This window comes from Diadema setosum, chromosome 2, assembly GCF_964275005.1.
Source record: "Diadema setosum chromosome 2, eeDiaSeto1, whole genome shotgun sequence".
NCBI classification, from domain to species: domain Eukaryota; kingdom Metazoa; phylum Echinodermata; class Echinoidea; order Diadematoida; family Diadematidae; genus Diadema; species Diadema setosum.
The window spans coordinates 25,207,794-25,228,563 of NC_092686.1; the positions used below are offsets into that span (position 1 = coordinate 25,207,794).

General features: G+C 39.1%; 1 protein-coding gene across 1 annotated transcript; it reads left to right on the forward strand.

Moving 5' to 3' along the window:
- Positions 1-70: 70 nt before the first annotated feature.
- Positions 71-15,339, forward strand: LOC140241192 (leucine-rich repeat and guanylate kinase domain-containing protein-like). Its single transcript, XM_072320954.1, has 16 exons — positions 71-180; positions 1,935-2,042; positions 3,890-3,971; positions 4,624-4,724; positions 5,370-5,451; positions 6,144-6,268; positions 6,676-6,819; positions 7,841-8,008; positions 8,518-8,624; positions 9,361-9,480; positions 9,893-9,983; positions 10,793-10,906; positions 11,951-12,152; positions 12,519-12,847; positions 13,139-13,227; positions 13,806-15,339. Exons 1-16 carry the CDS (start codon positions 133-135, stop codon positions 14,116-14,118), a joined length of 2,223 nt encoding a protein of 740 aa, XP_072177055.1. The 5' UTR covers positions 71-132; the 3' UTR covers positions 14,119-15,339.
- The last annotated feature ends 5,431 nt before the right edge of the window (positions 15,340-20,770 follow it).

Sequence of the window (20,770 nt, forward strand, 5' to 3'; positions counted from 1 at the left end):
GCGTCTGTTGCTGGGGAAGAGAGTCGTCCTCAAACTGTGTCGTTCAGCGACCTAACAGAGAGGGCTTCGGGTGATCAAATCTCAGAAGGCCAACCTGAGCAATCGGAAAAACCACTTATCAAAAATGTAACAATGGACTTTGATTTTGACTCAGATGATGATGATCAAGAGGAGCAAGAGGTAAAAATAAAGTATTCTTTCCTCCGCCGAGCGAGTGTATTGTTCAGTCCCACGCGTATACTTCTGTGTAGTTAATTGTATTTGCAGCTCAGATGCACTCTGCACTGTATGATTGAGGGTATACTTGGGTGACCCGCACCTCGCTCGTCATAGTTAATGTTTGCGCATATTTGAATCACATTTCGCCACTGAAATTCTTTGAAATTCAACTCACATACAGGAAAAATGCTGAAAATTCCAATGGAATCACAAGCTCGCTGATCGATATCGAAAATTTGCAGCTACATGTATCGTCGTCAAACGCGAACGATGCGAAAAAGTTGCATGCTAATTAAGGAAGGGGCCCGCAACTCGTCACCCGCGCTCCCATAGACAAAGCACGTAAAAGACGTGTGCGGGTGACCGTGATGCTCCCATAGACCTACACGTAAAAGATGCGTGCGGGGACAGTGGTGATACTTAAACACGTACGTTTGTAGGGTCCTATTCCGATTAAAATTTCAGATTTTCGCGAAAAACTGTTCAGTTTTCACCAAAATTTGCTTGGTTGTGGTAGCCCTGCCAAGTTTCAAGCGTACTGAACACAGTCCCGGGCATAAATTTTTGTTTAGTGCACTTAAAACAATTTTAAGCGGGGTGACGGTATTTGGGCCCCTGACGAGGTGCGGGCACCTAACTATACCACCTACCGGCACCCTTCTTCTTCTTCTTCTTCTTCTATAATCTTCAAAGGGCTATAAAATGCAGCCTATCACGAAGATGGATCTAAGGATCTGCCGCTCGTTTATTCCAAAAATATAAAACAAATTCGCCTAAGTTTTTCCTCAAATATACCATATCACGTATGCTAAATAGAAAACTGCAGTTTCAAATCTTGTGACCGCGACCGTCCTGTTGATTCTGAATCTCTGTTGTAAAATAATGCAATTTTGTGCATGCGATGCATTTTCTTCGTGCGGCTTAAAAGCCAAAAGGGTAGGCCTACCTCACGATCGACACCTCCCTCCCTCCATACAGTGAGTACGGTAGGTAAATAGGTCTACACGTCAATTGCACAGTCGTGCGTCATTACTGAGCAATATGTGTAATTGAAACGTGTTTAGTTTGGTTTGTTAGTTTGTTTATGAGTTTTTTGTTTCTTCGTTTTTATTGTTTCATAGCTAATATAGTAATGCCAATGGCACTTTAATCCCATGTGTAGCTTTTCGTTCTAGACGTCTATACACAAACAGCCATGATACGCAGGGTGCCGAGTGATGTCAAGGTACCCTGCCCTGCCGATAGGTGGTACCCTTACCATAGTACTAGTTTAAGTGTAATGTTAGGGTACCCATGGACAAGTGCATTGCCCTTTGGTACAATTGTACTTTTTTATCTATGTGAATATCTCGCATTCCATTACACCAAATTGCAGCAAAGTCACAGGAACTACTTAGAAACTAATAGCTTATTTCCAATCACTTGTGTAAATTTGGTTGAACCGGTTCAGTATGGTACGCTTTGGTTCGCTTTAGATTGCTCGAACGCACCCTTACTTTCTTTAAAAAATGATAATGATAAATTTAAAAAAAAAAAAAAAAATAGACACTTTGAAAAATCTTCCAAGATCTCTGAAATGTTTTTGATTCAGAAAATTTGTTTGTGCTTCTCTCAGGTTATCTAATGCAGTCCCAGTGTACACAAAAGTGTAGGACCTGCATATTATCATGTACAGGACATAATATTCATTTGTGTTTCTTTCATTGTCTTACCAGCCCTGCCCAGATGGAGTTCTGAATCCAAGAGCTATTGCAGCAGGTCTTGCAAATCTGGGGAGATCAGCGGATGGATCTCAGCTCACTTTTCTCAATCTCACCCTGCCTGTGAGTACACATGTGCAATATTTCAATGGACAAATTCAAGTCATCTTAACTTTTATTTGGAATTAAATGATATAAATCAGTTTCTAATGAATGATTTGATCAAGACTGAATTTCATTTGTATTTAGATATCAACGTACATGTTTGCTTTGTTCAAGAGTAACTTTTCCTGGCAATGTTTTTTTTTTTTTTTTTTTTTTTTTTGACTGATAAGAGGATTCGAAGTAATTTTTGTTCATAGTTATAGTACCAGGTATACACTGAGGCTGAAATTGCCACATTAGTTCTAGACAGAAAAGCAAAAACAAAATAAAATGCACATGTAACATGAAGTAATGCACTTGTCAATGTAATGACGCACCCCACTACCCCCGGACATGGGTGCGTCATGGTCATTTTTTGACTGACAACACAGGGTTTTTGACGGACACCACAGTCCCTTTTTTGACGGACAAAACGCTGCAAGTGACGAACACCACAGTCACTTTTTTGACGGACAACACGTTGAAAGTGACGCACACCTCGGTCACTTTTTTGACGGACATCCTCGGTACATTTGACGCACCCCTGAAAATACTGAAACGATTTTTGCATACGTTTTATTCAAGCAATTTCATTTTCTTTTGGTTCGTGAACATAATTGGTAAAAGTTTCGGCAAGTTTCCCTTACCCTGGCCCTGTAAGCACCGTACCGTCATTCACCGTACATCACGCTGCTGCATGCTACGATACTAAGTATTCCGTACATTTATTGTGTGTATTCTGTGCATGCAATCCATACATGATAAATGTGCAGATGCGCTGTGTGTGCGCGGCCATTGCTAGTCCGGTGGATGCATACTGCAGCGCAGGTACACACCACGCCACGGCATTCCCGCGAGTACACACAGCCCAGTCGTCGCTGTACGTAGAGATTCGCACTACGTACTAACAGCGTCGCGCGTCTCGTCGGACTAATCCCGCGGGCAGAAAATGGCATGCGGCAGGCAGTTTCGTCTGCTGCCGCTTCTTTTACTGTCAAAAATTCGCCTTTGTCACCACAGAACATTATTTAGAAAATGTGAGGAGAAAGGGTGGCTTTTAAATTTTTTGCTTGCCAGATCCTGGCAAGCATTTTCCCCTCTTATTCCAAAACGCTTCCCGACTTTGATTTTCACTTGCCACGGGAAAACGCTCACAGTAATTTCACTCGCGGTACGTGTATACGGTACTGGTAGCGTGCAAAAATGCGTGCAGTTTTCCATTATAGTAAGTGGCGCACCCCTCGGTTCAGAATAATGCGTGTTATTTTCCATAGCCAAGTGACGTACCATGACGCACCCCTCGGTCAAAAATGTGACCGACAATGATGGGATTTTGACGCACCCCTCGGTCAAAAATTTGACGGACAAAGCTGGTAAAATGACGAACACCTGGGTCACAAATTTGACGGACCAAACGAGGAAATGACGCACCCATGTCCGGGGGTAGTGGGGTGAGTCATTACATTGACAAGTGCATAATTTTAAGGTATGTAACATGACTGTTCTAGCTAGAAGCTTGATCATCATAAAGTAGGTTAATCCTGCAGTAGCTCCTGAATAGCAGTGTTTTTGTTTTTGTTTTTTTCAATTATATGACAACCTGAACCCTTCTTTTGCCTAACAAGTAATGTCCAAAATAGTCTGCTTCTTATGGAGGACTTGATGAGTAAGCCAAAAGCTTCCTTTCAACATCAGAAACTATGTACAATGTGATTCAATATCTTTGAATCATGAGATAATTTAATTACTATATCTGTCTTCCTAAAATTAGATGACAACAAAAATAATCACCCAGGTTTTTTGCACCTCTTTTAACTTTTATCCAGGGTTATAACCTGCAGGACATTGATATCCTTGAGTCCTATGTTCATATTCAAAAGGTAGAGCTGCCATATAACAGGATTACAGGTAAGCATTTTATTTTTTAATTTGTTCAACTTTTATGTTTTTAAATAGGAAAGAGACAACATTATGTGTATGTGGCGTGAATGAAATTGTTCAAAATTCTGTTGATCTGATTTACTTTTTTTTTTTAAATGTTTTCACTGTGTTTGGAATAATATATGTTGATATTGCTTGCCTCTACATCACATTTAATGCCTGAATATGTTTTGTACAAAGGAGGCATCTGAATGCATCCACACAAGGCATGCATGTACATGTATTTTCAATTGAATACAAGTAGCTACAAAACTTGTGTGTTTCTTTAAAACTCGTTGAGGACAAGTCCCAAGAATACTCAGGGAGGTGTATATAATGGGAAATGCGTGTCGTAGCAAAATCAGTCCGTCCTCAATGGGTTATGGTCCTCAACCACATTAAATATTCATGTATTCTGCTGCTTCAGATCTATAAACCTAGACCAACTAACTGCTGTAACCCATACTGTTACATTCTTTGAACTGAATTGGTTAAGAAATGCATCAAATAATTAAGTCGTATTATGGAAAGTGAGACAGTACTTTGCTCTTCTCCAGACCGTGAAATTGTTTATGACACAGTAGAAAACAGAGATTTTGCAACATTTGGCACATTAAATGTTCATTGTCTTTTATTTCAGATTTGAATGTTCTAGGCAATATGCCCTACTTAGTCCAGCTTGATGCCTCACACAATGAAATCACAAACCTCTTGGACTTCAAACCACCACTCAACCTCCAGGTAAGATCCAGAACACATTTGCATTTGTAAATTTGCATATCTACCCATATTATATTATGAAAGTAGTTTGCTACTAGCCTAGCTACTTGGCAGATCATTTATGACTAATGGCATGGACATGAAGTCCTGAAGATTTTGTAACATTGCTATAGCTGTATGAAATGGTAAGTTGTATTTATACTAGCACCTCTGCTAAGTGCTTTGATATCGGATAGTCAAGAAAGATTGTAGGATGTGGCTTCAATACCTTTGCATATGAAACAACAGGATGCATAAACATTACTCCTCTCTATAGCATAATTACAGAACAGAAAGTATTTGCTGTGATGATAGTGCTATATCTGTGTTGCTTTGATATTAGGTTAACCAGAAATGTACTGTTTGCATATCAGCATTTATCATAATATTCCCACTAGGTACCCACTATACAGTTTGTGTAAACGATTGGTCACATCACAGATAGATAGAGAGGACCATAGTAAATGATCGGTAGTTTGGTGATTTAAACTCCTCATACAAAAGCCAAGTACTTGGGAATATTTATATATGTGTATCTGCGAAACATGATTAATATCTTTGTTTCTATAATGTGGTACTGTTACATCAAAGACTGTAACCTTTTATTGGCATGCTTTTGTCAAATAGGAGGTGGATATGTCTTTCAACAAGATCAGCGAGATGGGCGACCTGTCTGCTCATCATGCCCTCACCAAACTCATCTTGGACAGTATCCTTTACTTATCTCACACTGTGACCTACGGATACTGTATGCCAAAGCTTTAACCAGAGTCAGTAGCTAGAGCCAGAGGGGGAGTTTCACCAACAGAAAAAAAATATATATATATATTATTCAAAAGTAAATACAAATCTAACCACATACAAGAAGCCAAGTATTTATGAAGCAAAAAATCAGTCTACTAAGACAAAAAAGATATGTAGATCATAACTTGCAGGTCATTATTTCAGTATCAGATCATCAATTTGTCTTTTTGTCACTTGTCAACTCAAGAGAGTATATGAAAACCCGTGTATAAAATGAAGAGAGTTAGAAACAACAACTCAGGGGAAGTTTCATAAGGGCTGGTCTGTACAAAAGAGGGAGACTCTGTTGGATGACAAGATTCTGTGAAGAGAAAGAAGATTAAAGAAGGAGAAGAAGGAGAACTCATCATTTGTGTCATACCAACATTTCATTTATTACATGTGCTGTAACCATTCTCATTTGTTCATAATCACTTTATCGTGATATAATGCTCTTGGAAAAGTGGGAAATTAAGCATTATATGTGTGGTACAACTGGTTGTTGACAAGTAATGATATATTGGCTTTGATTGTAGACAATCTCTGGACTTTCTTGATGACAGTCACACCAGACTTGGTATCTTGCTGACTCCCTTCCTTGACTCCCAACCTCGTCAGACAACAACATATCGGCCATCACTGGCCTGGAGACATGCCGCTGTCTGCAGCACCTTAGTCTGGCCCACAACAAGATCTCTTGCATTGAGCGACTGGACCACCTCCCTCTCAGATTCATCAACCTGGTAATAGGAGAAATTTGATGCTGTAGAAGATGTAGTCAAGAAGCATCTTCATTCCATATCATCATCAAGGATGTGTCAATCCCACAGTGATCCTTTGTGTTGATGTTGTTTTTTGGATATAGCCATTTCATGCACCATATGAGCAATAGTATTATCAAAGTCATACTAAGTGTGTGTACATGAAGGTCAGTGTTTTCACATTAACAACTGTGTAGTGATCAAATCTTCATCATAGTCGAAACACTCTTCTCAAACAAACAGTGATGGAATTCGTTTACAAGTGGATCTTCTAGTACTTACAATTTATATGCTACCTTTCCTTTTTCTTTTTTGAGTTGTCTGTTTATACTTCTGTACAGTAACAGATTATCTGAGCACAAAACCTGTGGTTCTTTTTTGTTGTCCAGAGATGTAATGAGATCAGCGTGATTGAGAACCTGGACAGTCTGACCCGACTTCAGCACCTGGATTTGTCAGGGAACAGCATCAGTGGACTTGAAGGACTCCAGAACTGTGTCCTCCTTGAGACCCTTGACTTGGAAAATAATCAGGTGGGACGTTTCTCGAGAACTTTGATATAACCACTGTAGGGAGTACCTGGTAGCCTTCATTAGCCCTTTATGTGCCCAGACACTCAGCTTAACTTGCCAAATGTATTCATCAGCATTCAGTAATCCCTACAAACTTGTCCCAGTTGTGAAGGTGGCATGTTCACTCAGGTGTAACAGCATGCCTCAATCTATTATAACAGGAAGGCCAAGGTGACACAGTGTGGATTAGGAGGACTAGATTTTCTCCATTCTTTTACTGTGAGTTTCCAGATATCTGTGCCGATCAGCAAACAATGCACTCCAGCATGCATGCCAATCAGTGAACTTTTCACATAGTAAGGGTTGATGCATATCTGAGCACCTAAAAGGATATTGGCCCAACAATATCATACAAATAATGAATGTTTATAAATGCAGTGGACAGAATATTTCATGAGGCTCTTTCATATTTCATAAGAGGTTTCTCATTATCTCACCAAAAAATGTTAGAAACCTGAAATTAGGTCTCAACCAAAACTATACAATCCTGACGCCTCGTTGAATGGATCAAGAATTTAATCTTTCACCGAATGAAATATTCTGTCCTTTGCACGAATGAAAAACATTTATCATTTGTTTTATGTAATGCCTAAAATAGGTCCTTGTCATTTGATGCTCTATGAATTTAGAAACGAGAGAATGTGCAGGAGAGAGAGAGAGAGTGCTCGCTGAGCGCTTTACGCTAGCGCACTGCCACATACACTGTGTAAACGCAAGGGTATTACACGCTTTGTGTGCCGTACTCTTGGCGTGCGTGCAGTGGAGCAAATTGTATGGATCCAAGATTGCACGGTAAGTGGAGCCACAATTGCATGGTTGATGACATCATAGTGAAATGGGACGAATGATCAATGTCAAACAGTCAATGTAATGTTAAGGATCTATTAAGGCGTTATATGAAAGTTGATATGATAGCTGAAATTGTAGGTATGTTAAAATTGTATTGACATTGCTGTTTGATGTGTGACATGCATTCGCACAGGTCGTGGACATCACTGACCTCCAGTACATCCAGGACCTGAGTCTGCTGCGGCACTTGACTCTGCTGAGGAATCCCATCCAGGACATCGAGGACTACCGGTTATCCCTTCTCTTCCGCATCCCACAGCTGGTGGAGCTAGACAGGCATAGAGTGGAGGTGGAGGAGAAGGTAACGTGTCCAGTCTTAATCAGGCTGTAGCATTGCTGATCTGCTATCACCTCTAGGCTATTGATCATCTTGCTTGTGTAAAACAGTGTTAACCGAGGAGTATGCAACAGTATAATATGTGTAACACATGCCATTGTTCTGTAACTCCAACTTGTTTGACGGAATGGTTATAATGGGTTCATTCACCCAGATATCTTGCGGCATTGTGTATTAAAAAGTAGCTGCTTCCAATCATCACTCCCTGAAATGATGTATAAATCATCCTTTGATTCTTCGGTAGGGATAGATCAAGCTCTTTGCCTATCCTGCATTGAATAAAGTGAAACTCTTTTAATATGTGACTTGTTTCCAACTTTCCCATTTGACATTCAATACAAGACCTTCAGTTATTATGTATATCAAAATTCTGTACACAATTATATGCAAAGTATTACACTATAGGATTATTCCCACCAAGTATGGACAATTCCACAATGACACATTTCTTCCATTGCTGTTCTGGTATCTAGGTGGCTGCAGTGAACCTGTTTGAACCTCCCATAGATGTGATAGCTGCCCAGGACCACCGTAGGGCCATCATCTACTCCTCCCTCAGACCATCCAAGGTCCTGATGAGGTACAAAAAACATGCTCATACTGTGCCTCTTACATACATCCCTCTCCGATTCATCACTTGTAACACATAGAGGTAGATGCAAGGCTGTCAGTAGATAAACACACAAACAAACAAACGCAGTACAATGGAAAATGAGAGTGTAAAAAGCAAACAGGATATATACAAGGTACATCGGATTGACAGCACATGGTAGTGATGGCATGATACATTGGAGGGGATGCTTACAATATAGGGAGACAAAACACATCTATTGGGGGGGGGGGGGGGAACAAGAAGGAAAACACAGTTGTTTAGAGAGAGGAAACCTGAATGTATACAGTTTATATGAAGTTAGACAATAGAAATAGAAATATCAATATCATATAAATTGCCCATATTACAATAATTTCAGTTCTCATAAAAAAAAAAAAGGAACCATTGTTCTTATAATGTTTCATGTATTGGCATATGGTGAACATTGTTTAGATTAACCTTCAGTCCTTCAGATGTGCTGAAAGTTTAAAGAAACAGGATGGGCCAAATATGAGTATGTGAGTTTGTAGACTTGCAGCAGATTGAATATTTATCATGCAATGACACTATGTGCAATGGTCATGGGCTCAATGGTGCTACAGTAATCCTCTCACATGCACCTTTTCAAATGAGCTACAATAATCCTCAATAGATTGAATCTTGGATGCAGCAAGTATGTTTTTTATTTCCCTAATATGACCCTCCTCATCTCACTTTCCTCTAGCACCCTACCCACCATTGAGACCCCCTACCCAGTGCTGGTCCTCGTTGGACCCAGGGGATCTGGGAAGCAGGTTCTGGCACAGAGGCTGGCCAAGGAGTTCTCAGAGTACTTTGGCCTCGGGTAAGAATTGCAACAGTTTTCTGAAGTCCAGTATTCACGAAAACAGCAACTGCTGTGTACACATTATCATCGAAAATAAATTGTTGTCATCTTTATTAGTGATTTTGTGTGTGTGCAGATTTGCTCTTCAGAAGTATTCACTGCTTGTCAAGGAATTACATTGTGATGAGTTCTTGTCACTTTTGTGATCCTCAGTTACAGATATGTATAAATTGTATTCACCATTGTTGAATGCCTCAGGAAAGTGGAATAGAATGGTAATGATCTGTCATGGAAGTTATTCATGATATGCTGTAAAGGTAAGACCGGCCAGAGTCGAGGTTATATTCTGTGAATTTGTGTATATCACGAAGTAGATTTTAATTTGCTCTGAAATATATATACCTTTTATGTGCCTTTTCTGTCAATAAAGCCTTCTACACTCAACACGAGGAAAGCAAACAGCTGGGGCCAAAGACTACCAGTGCGTGTCATCTGAGGAGTTTGAAGAACTTCTGCAAGAGGTATGTTTCAATGGTAACAACATGCTTGGAGTGTAAGGACCAAGGAGAAGACCACTTAATATAAGAAAAAGAATTTTAGCGTCTTGCTAATGGAAAATGCTAGGTTCATCCATCTACTGTCTCATTTTTGTGCCAGTTAGAATCAGCCTTATGTCAGTCATTTCTTGAGTTGGCTCAGTCGGTAGCGCGTCTGCCTCACGATCACGCGGCCCGGGTTCAAACCCGAGTCTGGACTGAGCAATGTTGTGTGTAAACATACCGTCCCCTCTAGCAAGAGGCAAAACACTCTGTCCCTTGGATAGGACATAAAATGGAGATCCCGTGTATGAGAGAGTCACAGCTCATGCACGTAAAAGATCCCGCTTCATTCATTCATTGCAAAGAGCAGGGTGTCTAACCCGGTGAAGTGGTCCCACCCCACATCCAACTGGACCCCATGGAAGACCAGCATAGTGTAGCTGAATATGGGCTATCCAGCCATCTTCACAGATGGAAAATGAACAACAACAACAACAATGTATCATTCTTGCTTAAAATAGATTTTTGTTTTTTCTTGCCTTATCTTTGTATAAAGCTCAGGAATGCATATATTTTAACCTGTGGTCAAAATGAATAACCTGTATTTTTGGTGCAGTTGTTCATGAAAAACAAAGACATGTACCTTGGTATAAAAAAACGATGGCATGCACTAAACCTATCTACATTTATTCTCATCAATGATCAAGTCCCATAGCCCATTAAAATTTGCTTGCTGTCAATTTAGAGACTTGTTTATTTTGAATGTGCAATCCTTTCTTGGTATATTTTAGGGGGAATTCTTGCTAACATATCAAATCCTGGAACATCGCTTTGGCCTGAGTCTCCAAGCCATTGAGTCGGTTGCTGAAACTGGTCTTGCCTGCATCCTCACCATGGAACTAGAGGTGATGAATACTGCTCTTTCTTACTGCAACAATTTCTGTTTTGTGTATTTAGATGGCCAGGATTTCACTTCTCAGCTGATATCAGCCTATGCTGTTATTCATTTTTTATGGTGCTTATTATAGTAAAATGTTCTTTTCAAGCCAATTATCGATTTGCAAACGTGATATTGCAGTTTAAGAAGTGAACGTAGGTGCCCATATTGTTAGAGATCATTATTCTGTCATACAGGTTTACTGTCCTTGTCTGCAAAGTATTCATCACATCACTGTGTTGCTCATTTGGAACTGCTTCACTGTTGACCTCGAAATAGCAATCCTCAGAGTTCTTGCATCATTGCTTGTCTAACTCCAACACAGCGCTCAAACAAATATCATCCGTAAAAAATGTTTGACATTAAATTTGACATCCTTTTACCTTCATTGACAGAGAGCAGTACAAAGGATTATTTTGTCATGCTGGTGGATGAAAGTTGTAGGCAGTGGCTTGAGATTTGAACTCAAAAGGAGTTATTAAAGGGACTGTACAGTACTGGTTGAGGTGAGGAATCAGCTTGTAACGTTTTGCAAGATATTAGAAACCACTCTATGAAATGTTAAGAGCATACAATTCTGAGGGGAATCAAAAGTTTATTTGATGAAAATTGGTTTTGAAATGACTGAGATATCTAAAAACAAGGTAAAACAAAGAGATCCTAATAAAAGTGTAGTCCTCTCAATTTTATTAGGATCGCTTTTTTGGATATCTCGGCCGTTTCAAGGCCAATTTTCATCAAATAAATGTTGAGTCCTTCTTGAAATTACATGCTCTTTCATATTTCATAAGAGGTTTCTCATTATCTCACCAAAAAATGTTATAAACTTGAATCGTCACCTTAACCAGTACTGTACAGTCCCTTTAAAGCAAGTATTCAGCATCCAAACTGATGTGATACAGCAGCACCTGCTTATGCTGTGACATTGTTCACATGCACGTAATTTCCTAATAACATGCTTTTGTTTTTATTGTTTTGTTTTGTTTTGTTTTTCCCCTAATATTTCATACAGGGGGTGTTATCCATGAAGCTGACCCACTTTCAACCCAGGTACGTCCTGCTCCTGCCCCTGGACCGAGCCAAGCATGAGGAGCGGCTGCGGGCCGTTGGCAATCTCGATGCCTCCCAGATCCAGTACGCCCTGGACCGCACCAGCATCTACCAGCACACGCACCAGAACAAACCTGGCTTCTTCGACAGGAGTATTGACACCAGTGAGTTCAGAGTGAACGTAATCCTGGGAGCTAGGGAGCAGAATGACATGATACTCTGAAATTTTGTGTTGTTTTGTAAAATTCTTGTTATTCCTATTAATAGACTGAAAATAATTTTGTTCATTTACCATCAGGGGGTTTACATATGTTTTTCCCATAGCCTACTGTAAGGATTACATAATCCGTCTACACTATAAAAGACAAAGTGATAGAAAAAGTAACCAGAGTAAGATTTGAACATGTCACAAAAAAACATCTTTTCCCATTTATGGTTGCACACTTCCTTATCTCTTCTAACTATACCAAACAAGGGTAAGATGTTCACACCATTATCCTTCACAAGCTTGTACTCCATCCCCTCAACAGCTGACCTAGATAGCGCCTTCAAGCTGGTCCGGAACCTGGTCCTGTCCTACCTGGGCCTAGCTGTGCCGGAGAGCCCAGAACCCTCCAGCCAGGAGCAGGACGACTCCTCCCTCTACTCCCAGTCCCAGACGGGCTCCGCCCTGCCCTCCGACTCCCACTCCCCCTCCTTCTCCCAGTCCACTGGTGGTGGAGGAAGGGTGCCGCAGAGCAGTGACAACCCTCCCTCGCCTACCAACATCCGCACCTGGACCAAGCCAGTCATCGATCCACCCCCGAGACCCCTCAGCCAAAACTCCAAGAGAAGGCAGGAGGCAGCTATGACTGATATTGTAAGTTTTGCTAGTTTGCTTTTCTTTTCTTTCTTTCTTTTTTCTGTCAAAGAGATTCTACTTTGTCTTGGCAGCTATTCAAAAGTGCCTTGGGTTTGAACGATGGTTTATTGTCACTAAGCTCACATTCAAACGTGGGTAATCTGTTCCTTCACTGCCATATAAAATGGTTTATCATTTCATCATTCTTGATGTTGGCATCATTTGACCTTAATGTTGACACTGTTTGATCTTATCATGTTGGTTTGAGTGCTATCTTACTTCAAACTTCCCGTTGGCTGCTTACCACAGGAAAAGGTATCCTTTGAGAGAAGGAAGAGCGCTGCCAAGGAAGCTGCTTCCGGTATCACCCCCAAACCCCTGGACCAGCTCATCAACAAGTAAGTCTCTAGGCTAGGCTTCAGTCTGGGTTATTAATCATTTTTCTCTGTGTATTTGCAGGAATGTCCATGAAAGTATTTGAACTCATTCTTCTTGTTGCTTGTTTTGTTTTGTTTCCCTATACAACCTACATGTGTTGATGCCAGCAGCGAAAGACAGATTTCAATCTTCCATTGTAGGTTGATTCATTTTGTGTTAAAAATTCAAGATAGTGATGGACTTTTCTGGGCTGACACTTTTCCTTGATTGTCAGTTTTTGACCATTAAATTTAACATTTTCTCTTTTTTTAGTATCTGAAGTTGCTGGATATTCTTTACTTATTGCTTGAAACCTTTTTTTTTAATTTTTTTTATTTTTTAGTCTTTGGAATTGACTTGGCAGCTAAATGCTTACATTTTCCCATTCTACATAAAATACAGAATATGATAATTCACAAGTATTTGAATCTCAGTAGTTGGATGGCTTTCTGTTTTACCCTTCATGAAAATCACCAAAAAAAAATCATCAATTTCCAACCCCTGTAAATTTGATATCAGGTATGACAATGACAAGCTTTATCTCTCATCATTTCTACAGGCCACCAGCCACTGCTCCTGGTAATATGTTAGCAGGATTAGATGATGGCCCCACCCGGCCTAAGACGGTGCCCAACAGTGCGGTGCGCTACCTGGCTGGCAGCCCAGACTCCAGCGTCGCCTCTTCCCAGAGTGACTCCCGCATGTCCAGCCTGTCGGAGGCCCGCGGGATGTCCGCATCCCCGAGCGGCTCCCAGACCTCCTTTCGGATGGTCGGGGGCTCCGACGGCCACGCCTCCCGCCCAGAGAGCGTGGGCTCCCTCCCCGAGGACAGACCCGTCTTACCCCCCATCCAGTCTGACCCCTCATACTGATATCCTTGGTGCAGGTCCTACGTCACCGCACTGCACACATTCTTCCCGTTTCGTTCACACTGCTCCATTTGGATGGATTGATGCATGGGAGATCTGCTTGTGTCATTGTAAATGAGGAAGAGAAATTGGACATTGCAGTTGTTGTTTTGTTTTTTTAAATCATATTCACATTCCGGCTGAGGCACACTTCTGTTGCTCTTTACAAAATGTAGAGTTTCTTGGCAATGAGTCAATTCAGAATCTGCATATTCTCACGTAGTTCAAGAGGATTAAGTTTTGCCTTCTGGAACACATGCCTTGATTATAGTCACACAATAGCATGAAACGCTTATACACAAGCTGTCAAAACACTACTGTCAAATTTAAGAAAGCATTGTCAGTGCTATTGGACAACCATGCTGTACTTCAATTCTTCGATCAAATAGTTAGACCTCATCATATTTGAAAATGCAGAGATTTTCACGACTGCGTGTTCTTGTTATTGAATCATGGTGTTGCTCTTGAAATGATTTGTACAGCTTGCACTTCATCAGATTGTATCATCAGTGCTTCTTCCAAGTGATAGGCAGAGTAGTGGCATGCCGATTACTTATTTATATTTATTGACTAGCCGTTAAGATGATTCTACATTCTTAGTGTAAGGAAAGAATAGCATTTTGCCCTTTGCATATGTATCCAGAGTGATCTCAAAGTATCATTATACACAGGAACTTGATTTATGAGATGCAGTCATGTACAGTATACAGTAAAACAAGACAAAACAAAACAAAACAAAACAAAAACCCCTCTTTTCAAATGTCCCATCTACTCTTGAACTCAATTACAGTGTTGTTTCCACTGTAAATCTGCCCAACAGACAATGCACAAGTGACCCAACTGCTAACATGTTTGGCGCCCTCTTGAGTTACTCTTTCAAACTCTACACAGTATTGCAATTGTTAAGAAATTGCAGGAATGAATAACTTTATGTGACAAGCTACATTCAAGATGTGTTTTGTTTTGTTTTCTCTCTATTTACTGGACACGGAAGAGGGGTGCCTTATTAACTTATTGCGTTGTAAATTAGGTGTACATGAATATTTGATATTGTTTATGTGACTTTTGAATGGAAGTGAAATTTCTACATTACATTGTATATGTGTACTGATCTGACATGTACATACAGATGGTGCATGTGTGCATTATTGTATATCTTGTATAAATAAAATTATACATATCCTATCATTGTACTATGATCATGTTTACAGTGCTATGCATGAAGGGCTCCAGGCTTTAGAGGTGGGATCAGTGTTGTCATATCTATCAAGCTATGGAAATATACATGTACATGTACAAGTTTAAACACCTAAATACATGTAGATCCTTGCCATTTGATTGGTTGTTTGACATTGATCATTCAGCACATTTCACTATGACGTCATCATCCGTGCAATTGTGGCTCCATTTACCATGCAATTTCGGATCCATACGATTTGGTCCATTGCATGCACGCCAAGAGTCCCGCACATTACACATGTAAAACACTTGCGTTTGCAGTGTGTATGCGACAGCGCGCAATACACTAGCGTAAAAAGTGCTCAGTGAGCACTCTCGAGATCTCAGATCTCTCTTGTTTCTAAGTTTATAAAGCATCAAATGATAAGGATCTATTTAAGGCTTTATGTAAAACAGATTATAAATAATTATTATTCGGTGAAAGATGAATTTTTGGTCCATTCAAGCCTTGTTGAATGGATCATTTCATGTTTCACCTCAAGAAATATTCTGTTCATTGCACTCTAAACATTCATTATTTGTATATCTTACAGGGAAACGCTGTTTTAAGGAGGTCACTGGGACAGCCAACTTTACTTTGATATAAATGGTTACACCATTGTAAATGTCCTAAAAAAGAGATCAGTAATAGAAATTTTGGACCGCCAAATTCACCTCGTTATATGTGTTACCTCATTGTGAGTGAGCTTATTTTAAAAGGGTTTCCCGGTATGTAGAAGAATATCTCTTCTTGTTCATAATTACAAATGAAAAAGGCCCATGTAAACTGACTGGACAAGTCAGTTATCAAAACCATCCAATTATCACAGAACACAGGAAAATCACACTTACAGTGTCCTTACAAATGTCAAAGATCAAGCAAACATTCACACTTGTAAATTTGGTACAAAAATGTATTTTCCGTCATTGATACAAATGATACATCACAAGAGTTTAGCAATGAAACCACAAAAAGAAAAGACGGTTATTATAAGTTAGCTGTATGCTGTACAATGACAATGACAGAACTTTTCAGACTTCAAGAATTAATATAAAAAAGCATCAAAACTTCAAACATTACATCAGTCAAAATTAAAAACAGCATAAAATGCTCATCACTTTGAATAACACAATCAGACGATGAACAAGCTGACAGCTTTCCTACTTCCAAATGGTGAATAGTAATGAATCTAATAATTTCTCTACCAAGTCATGAATTAAAAAAAGAAAACACACATATTTTGTATTTCATTATTTATGTTCTCCATTCCTTTTCTTATCAAAGTTATACTGATATTGCACAAAGATATATTAAGCTCAGAACAATTTCCACCTTTGTTTACATCTGCTTTGGGTGTCCATACAGTTTCAAAACATGTGGCTGTGAGAGGATGCACATAAAATGGGTAGATGATACAAGTGCTTCAGACTGCCAAAATTTGTTTTCATGTAAAGAAAGAGAAATGAGCATGCCAGTGGAAGGGTGCCAGTACTTGTACGTGTGGAGCAAAACAAAAATAGCTAAATTACTATCACCTTCCCATCTAGGCCAGCTGGGTCCATGCCAGACATAACAACATTGTTCTCTTCCTATATGCATCCCGTACTTCAATTTGCGTCATCTATGAATAGTAAGAGGAAGATATTAGCAACAAAGCGGGAACTCACTAATACACCTATGAGCAAGTTGACAGTTGTCACTGAAGTTCATGCAAAGTGCACTAAATACTCAGAAAACTATTAGCGTTTGTATGCTTCAAGTGTCACACGAGTACATTTGAAAATGGCACAAGTGCTGTGATGCATTAAAAGTAGATCATCTGGCATCCCTCCAGACAGTTTTATATGTTAGACAGCAGGCAGCGATTGAAAACATGTTAAGCACAAGACAGCGAAATCACTGGGGGCACTACCTAAATTTCTGCCATCCGCTAATGTCCTCTATGTAGGAGGGGTCAATAACACTGAAATCATGAATATACACTGCATATTAGCTAATTAGTTGCAATGTGATACAGAGTTGTTATTTCAAGAAAGCAGTTTCAAACATTAGTCCTGCTAATATTTTGAAACATGATTTACATTGCTGTGGCAGCCATGAAAAACACAGAGTCAACTCTGCCATAAAAAAACTCAAAACAGACTCAAAACAAATCTTTTCACAAGCAAAGTTGACCTCATCCATACATATATATAATAATAATGGTATGATAGTTAAAACCTCGCTTTCAGCAATGTCAAAAGAAAAGCTGAACAACTTCAAATGAATAAAATCTCTTCTCTTGCAGCATGAACTGTACAGAACTCATTTTCTTCTGTGTAGCACAATCATAAAATGGATTATGGAATGGTAACTTTGTAAATCAAGACACCATTTTTCTTGTCTTTTATTGCTGTTAGAAAGGCATGGCTGTGAGAGCTTTAAGTGTAATAAGAAAAGGGGAAAGGATAGGGGATTCCATGCTGATCTAATATGGCAAGCTTTGTCACTTTATGTATGTTGGTTGATACTCATACTTTCTTCTAAACCTTCTACCTACTTCAGACTTTAAAGGAGTGTAGCCCTCATATCAAGAACATCGTGACAGGCCTATATCCACACACACACACACACACGAACACAAACCTCTGTAGCTTGATATACTGACAAATTGCATATTAGCTTACACCATTCAATTTATGGTCAATACATGGTGTAAATTTTGATATTCAGACATCAGTATCTGTAGGCAAAGAGGAAGTTACATGTAGCTTAATCATAACAAGTCTTTAGAAGCACCTTCAGAATGCACACAGTGTAAAGCAAACAGTACATCCATTTCTGAAAAAAGAAGGAAGAAAGAACAACAACACAGAATAGGGATGAAGTTCAAGCCAAACTTGTTAAACATCATTCTTGTATGACCTATCATCTTTGGCTGGAGCTTCAGGAAACAACAGACAGACTGCAGAGTACATTATAGTAAGGCTACTCAGTGCATCACTGTCAAGACGTATCGGGATCATAATCCGGAGTGCAACATTACATAACGAGGCGTAGTCTGCCTACTTAACAAAAGGTACATATATCCCTACATATTCAGCAACTTCATGTGAACCTATGCACCAGTACATTCTAATATAAGACATCTGTAGATATCTATGAAGTATCTTTATCTTGCTGATTACAAATTGTTACCTGGAATTGTGAGAAACAGATTTTGTCAGTTGTCCCTCGTTAGTATTCACAAACAACTGTCAGGGACTACTACATATACTACTCACCTCACCTACTGCTCAATGTGAACATACCAGTACGTCATGAATATTTCCCGACTGATAATTGAGATGCACTCGTCATGATTTCACAGCTACAAATGTATAAGTCATAATGATTGCATCTTAAAGACTGATTTAGCTTCGGAAATTGATTTTTTTTTTCTTAAACATCAAACTCTGTGAGACAAAGGTGTATACATTCCATACATGTAGGAATGAAGTTACAGTAACATGAAATTCAAAGGGTCTTTGTTATTCAGAAAATCCCCCTTTATTAAAGTAGATTCACACTTTCTGTCACTTGCACAGTACATCAGTCAAGAAGTAAAATCTAAAATTAGCATAAGACTTTCAGGAAAAAAGGAGATTAAAACCACAGTTATTTTTCTTTGAGTGTGTGCACTTACTTCGACTTCAGATGACATTTGAGTTATGAGAAGAAAAAAAAAGCTTTGGTGCTACTTGGTTTTAATCACAATTCCTGAAAATAGTGCATTTCAGATACAGCACTCAATTCTAGTTCTGTTATATACGTATACTGCTCACAATCATACGGACAATACAAACTTTATACACATATAAATATAGACTTTTGACATTAAAAAAATTCCTGTACACTATATACTAATCTGAAAATATTACAAGGAGAAAATGAGGATTGAAACAAAAAGAGAAGATACAAATAAGAAATCTGTGAAATTACGCTATTTCTCCTCATAGAATAATCTGGCCAGTGAATACTGTTCAGCGTTTGGCTCTTAGTGCTAAGTGTTAGTTATCACAGCTTATTAAAGGACAAGGTGAGAATGCAAATTGGCAACTGTGCCTCTTCCATCACAGAGCATTCCATTCTGCCCGTGTCATAGCATCAATGGCAGATGGACGGACATTCCTGGGAGTGAAAACCTGCACAGTTTACACCTCCACGCATCATATTATATCCCCGCTGAATTCACTATGTCAAATGCATTGGGTAACAGATAAGAGCAAATGTGCCACCTCTCATATACATTCCCTCACAAACTTTTTTTTTTTTTTTTTTTAACAAAAGCGATTTATTGAATCATATAATGGTCTTGCATTATGACTGGAAAAAAAAAATCAAAGCAATGTAACCAGACCATGCTATCTGACAGGAACTCTCAGATAGCATACACATCAGTGAGGTTTTGTTGTTGTCATTCTTTGGATGTATCAAGAAATAAGATTATTTCATGACCATGGAAACATTTGTGCAACTTTGTGTGCCATTGAGGTACTAAAAGCTGCTACATCCTGTTGAAAACAACAACAACAACAACAAAGCACCACTAATCATATAATAAACAATGAAATTGATACAATGTAAGTAATGTTGTGATCAAGGCAAATAATATACTTGAAAAAAAAAAGAGTTGTTAACTTGAAATTGGTGGTGTCAAACCAAAGCACACACACACACACACACACACACACACACATAAAAAAAAAATAAAACAAAAAAATGGGGCCACAAGGTAACCAGTGTTGTTAGTGGAATGGGGCATTGCTTGCGAAATAGTAAAATTTGAACACAAGATCACACTCACAATCACAATTTTCCTGTGTGTCTGTGTCTGTGTCTGTGTGTAGTCTTGCTTTCCATATTTTATACTAACACCCTTGCTTCATTTTCCTTTCCCTCTGAAAGAATGCTGCATTTAACTACCCCTGAGGTATAATCTCTCATAAAAGCAAAAACAAATTTAGGCTTAAACTAAACTTTTGACATTTGACATTCTCAATACTGTAACAGTTATTACAGGCAGTATTAATTCACACATCTTGAATATCTGATGTACCCTCCTGAATTGAGACCACAATTTTGTCTGGCCAATGACAGTACAAGAGACACATATGTAAGAAATGAAGTGATGACAGACTGTGATTTTTGCGCATCACCATAGGGTAACTACATCGTTGGGGATAGCTTGACTTTATTACCAGCATCTTGTGTGCTCAATTCCCAACTGTAGAAAAGAGATAAGAACTGTAAAAAAAGAGAAAGTATTTTGCAAGCCCACTCTGCTGTTAATATTTTGGTGCCTGATAATGTGATATACAGTATCCACACACAGCACAGCTCTTATCTTTCACAATATTTCACCATGTTGATTGTCTT

Bases quoted from the DNA above. Each gene is read 5' to 3' on its own strand.
- LOC140241192 (XM_072320954.1), top strand. From the start codon at position 133: ATGGACTTTGATTTTGACTCAGATGATGATGATCAAGAGGAGCAAGAG. The intron at 3,972-4,623 runs GTAAGCATTTTA...CTTTTATTTCAG, and splicing joins GCCATATAACAGGATTACAG to ATTTGAATGTTCTAGGCAAT. The intron at 6,820-7,840 runs GTGGGACGTTTC...GCATTCGCACAG, and splicing joins TTGACTTGGAAAATAATCAG to GTCGTGGACATCACTGACCT.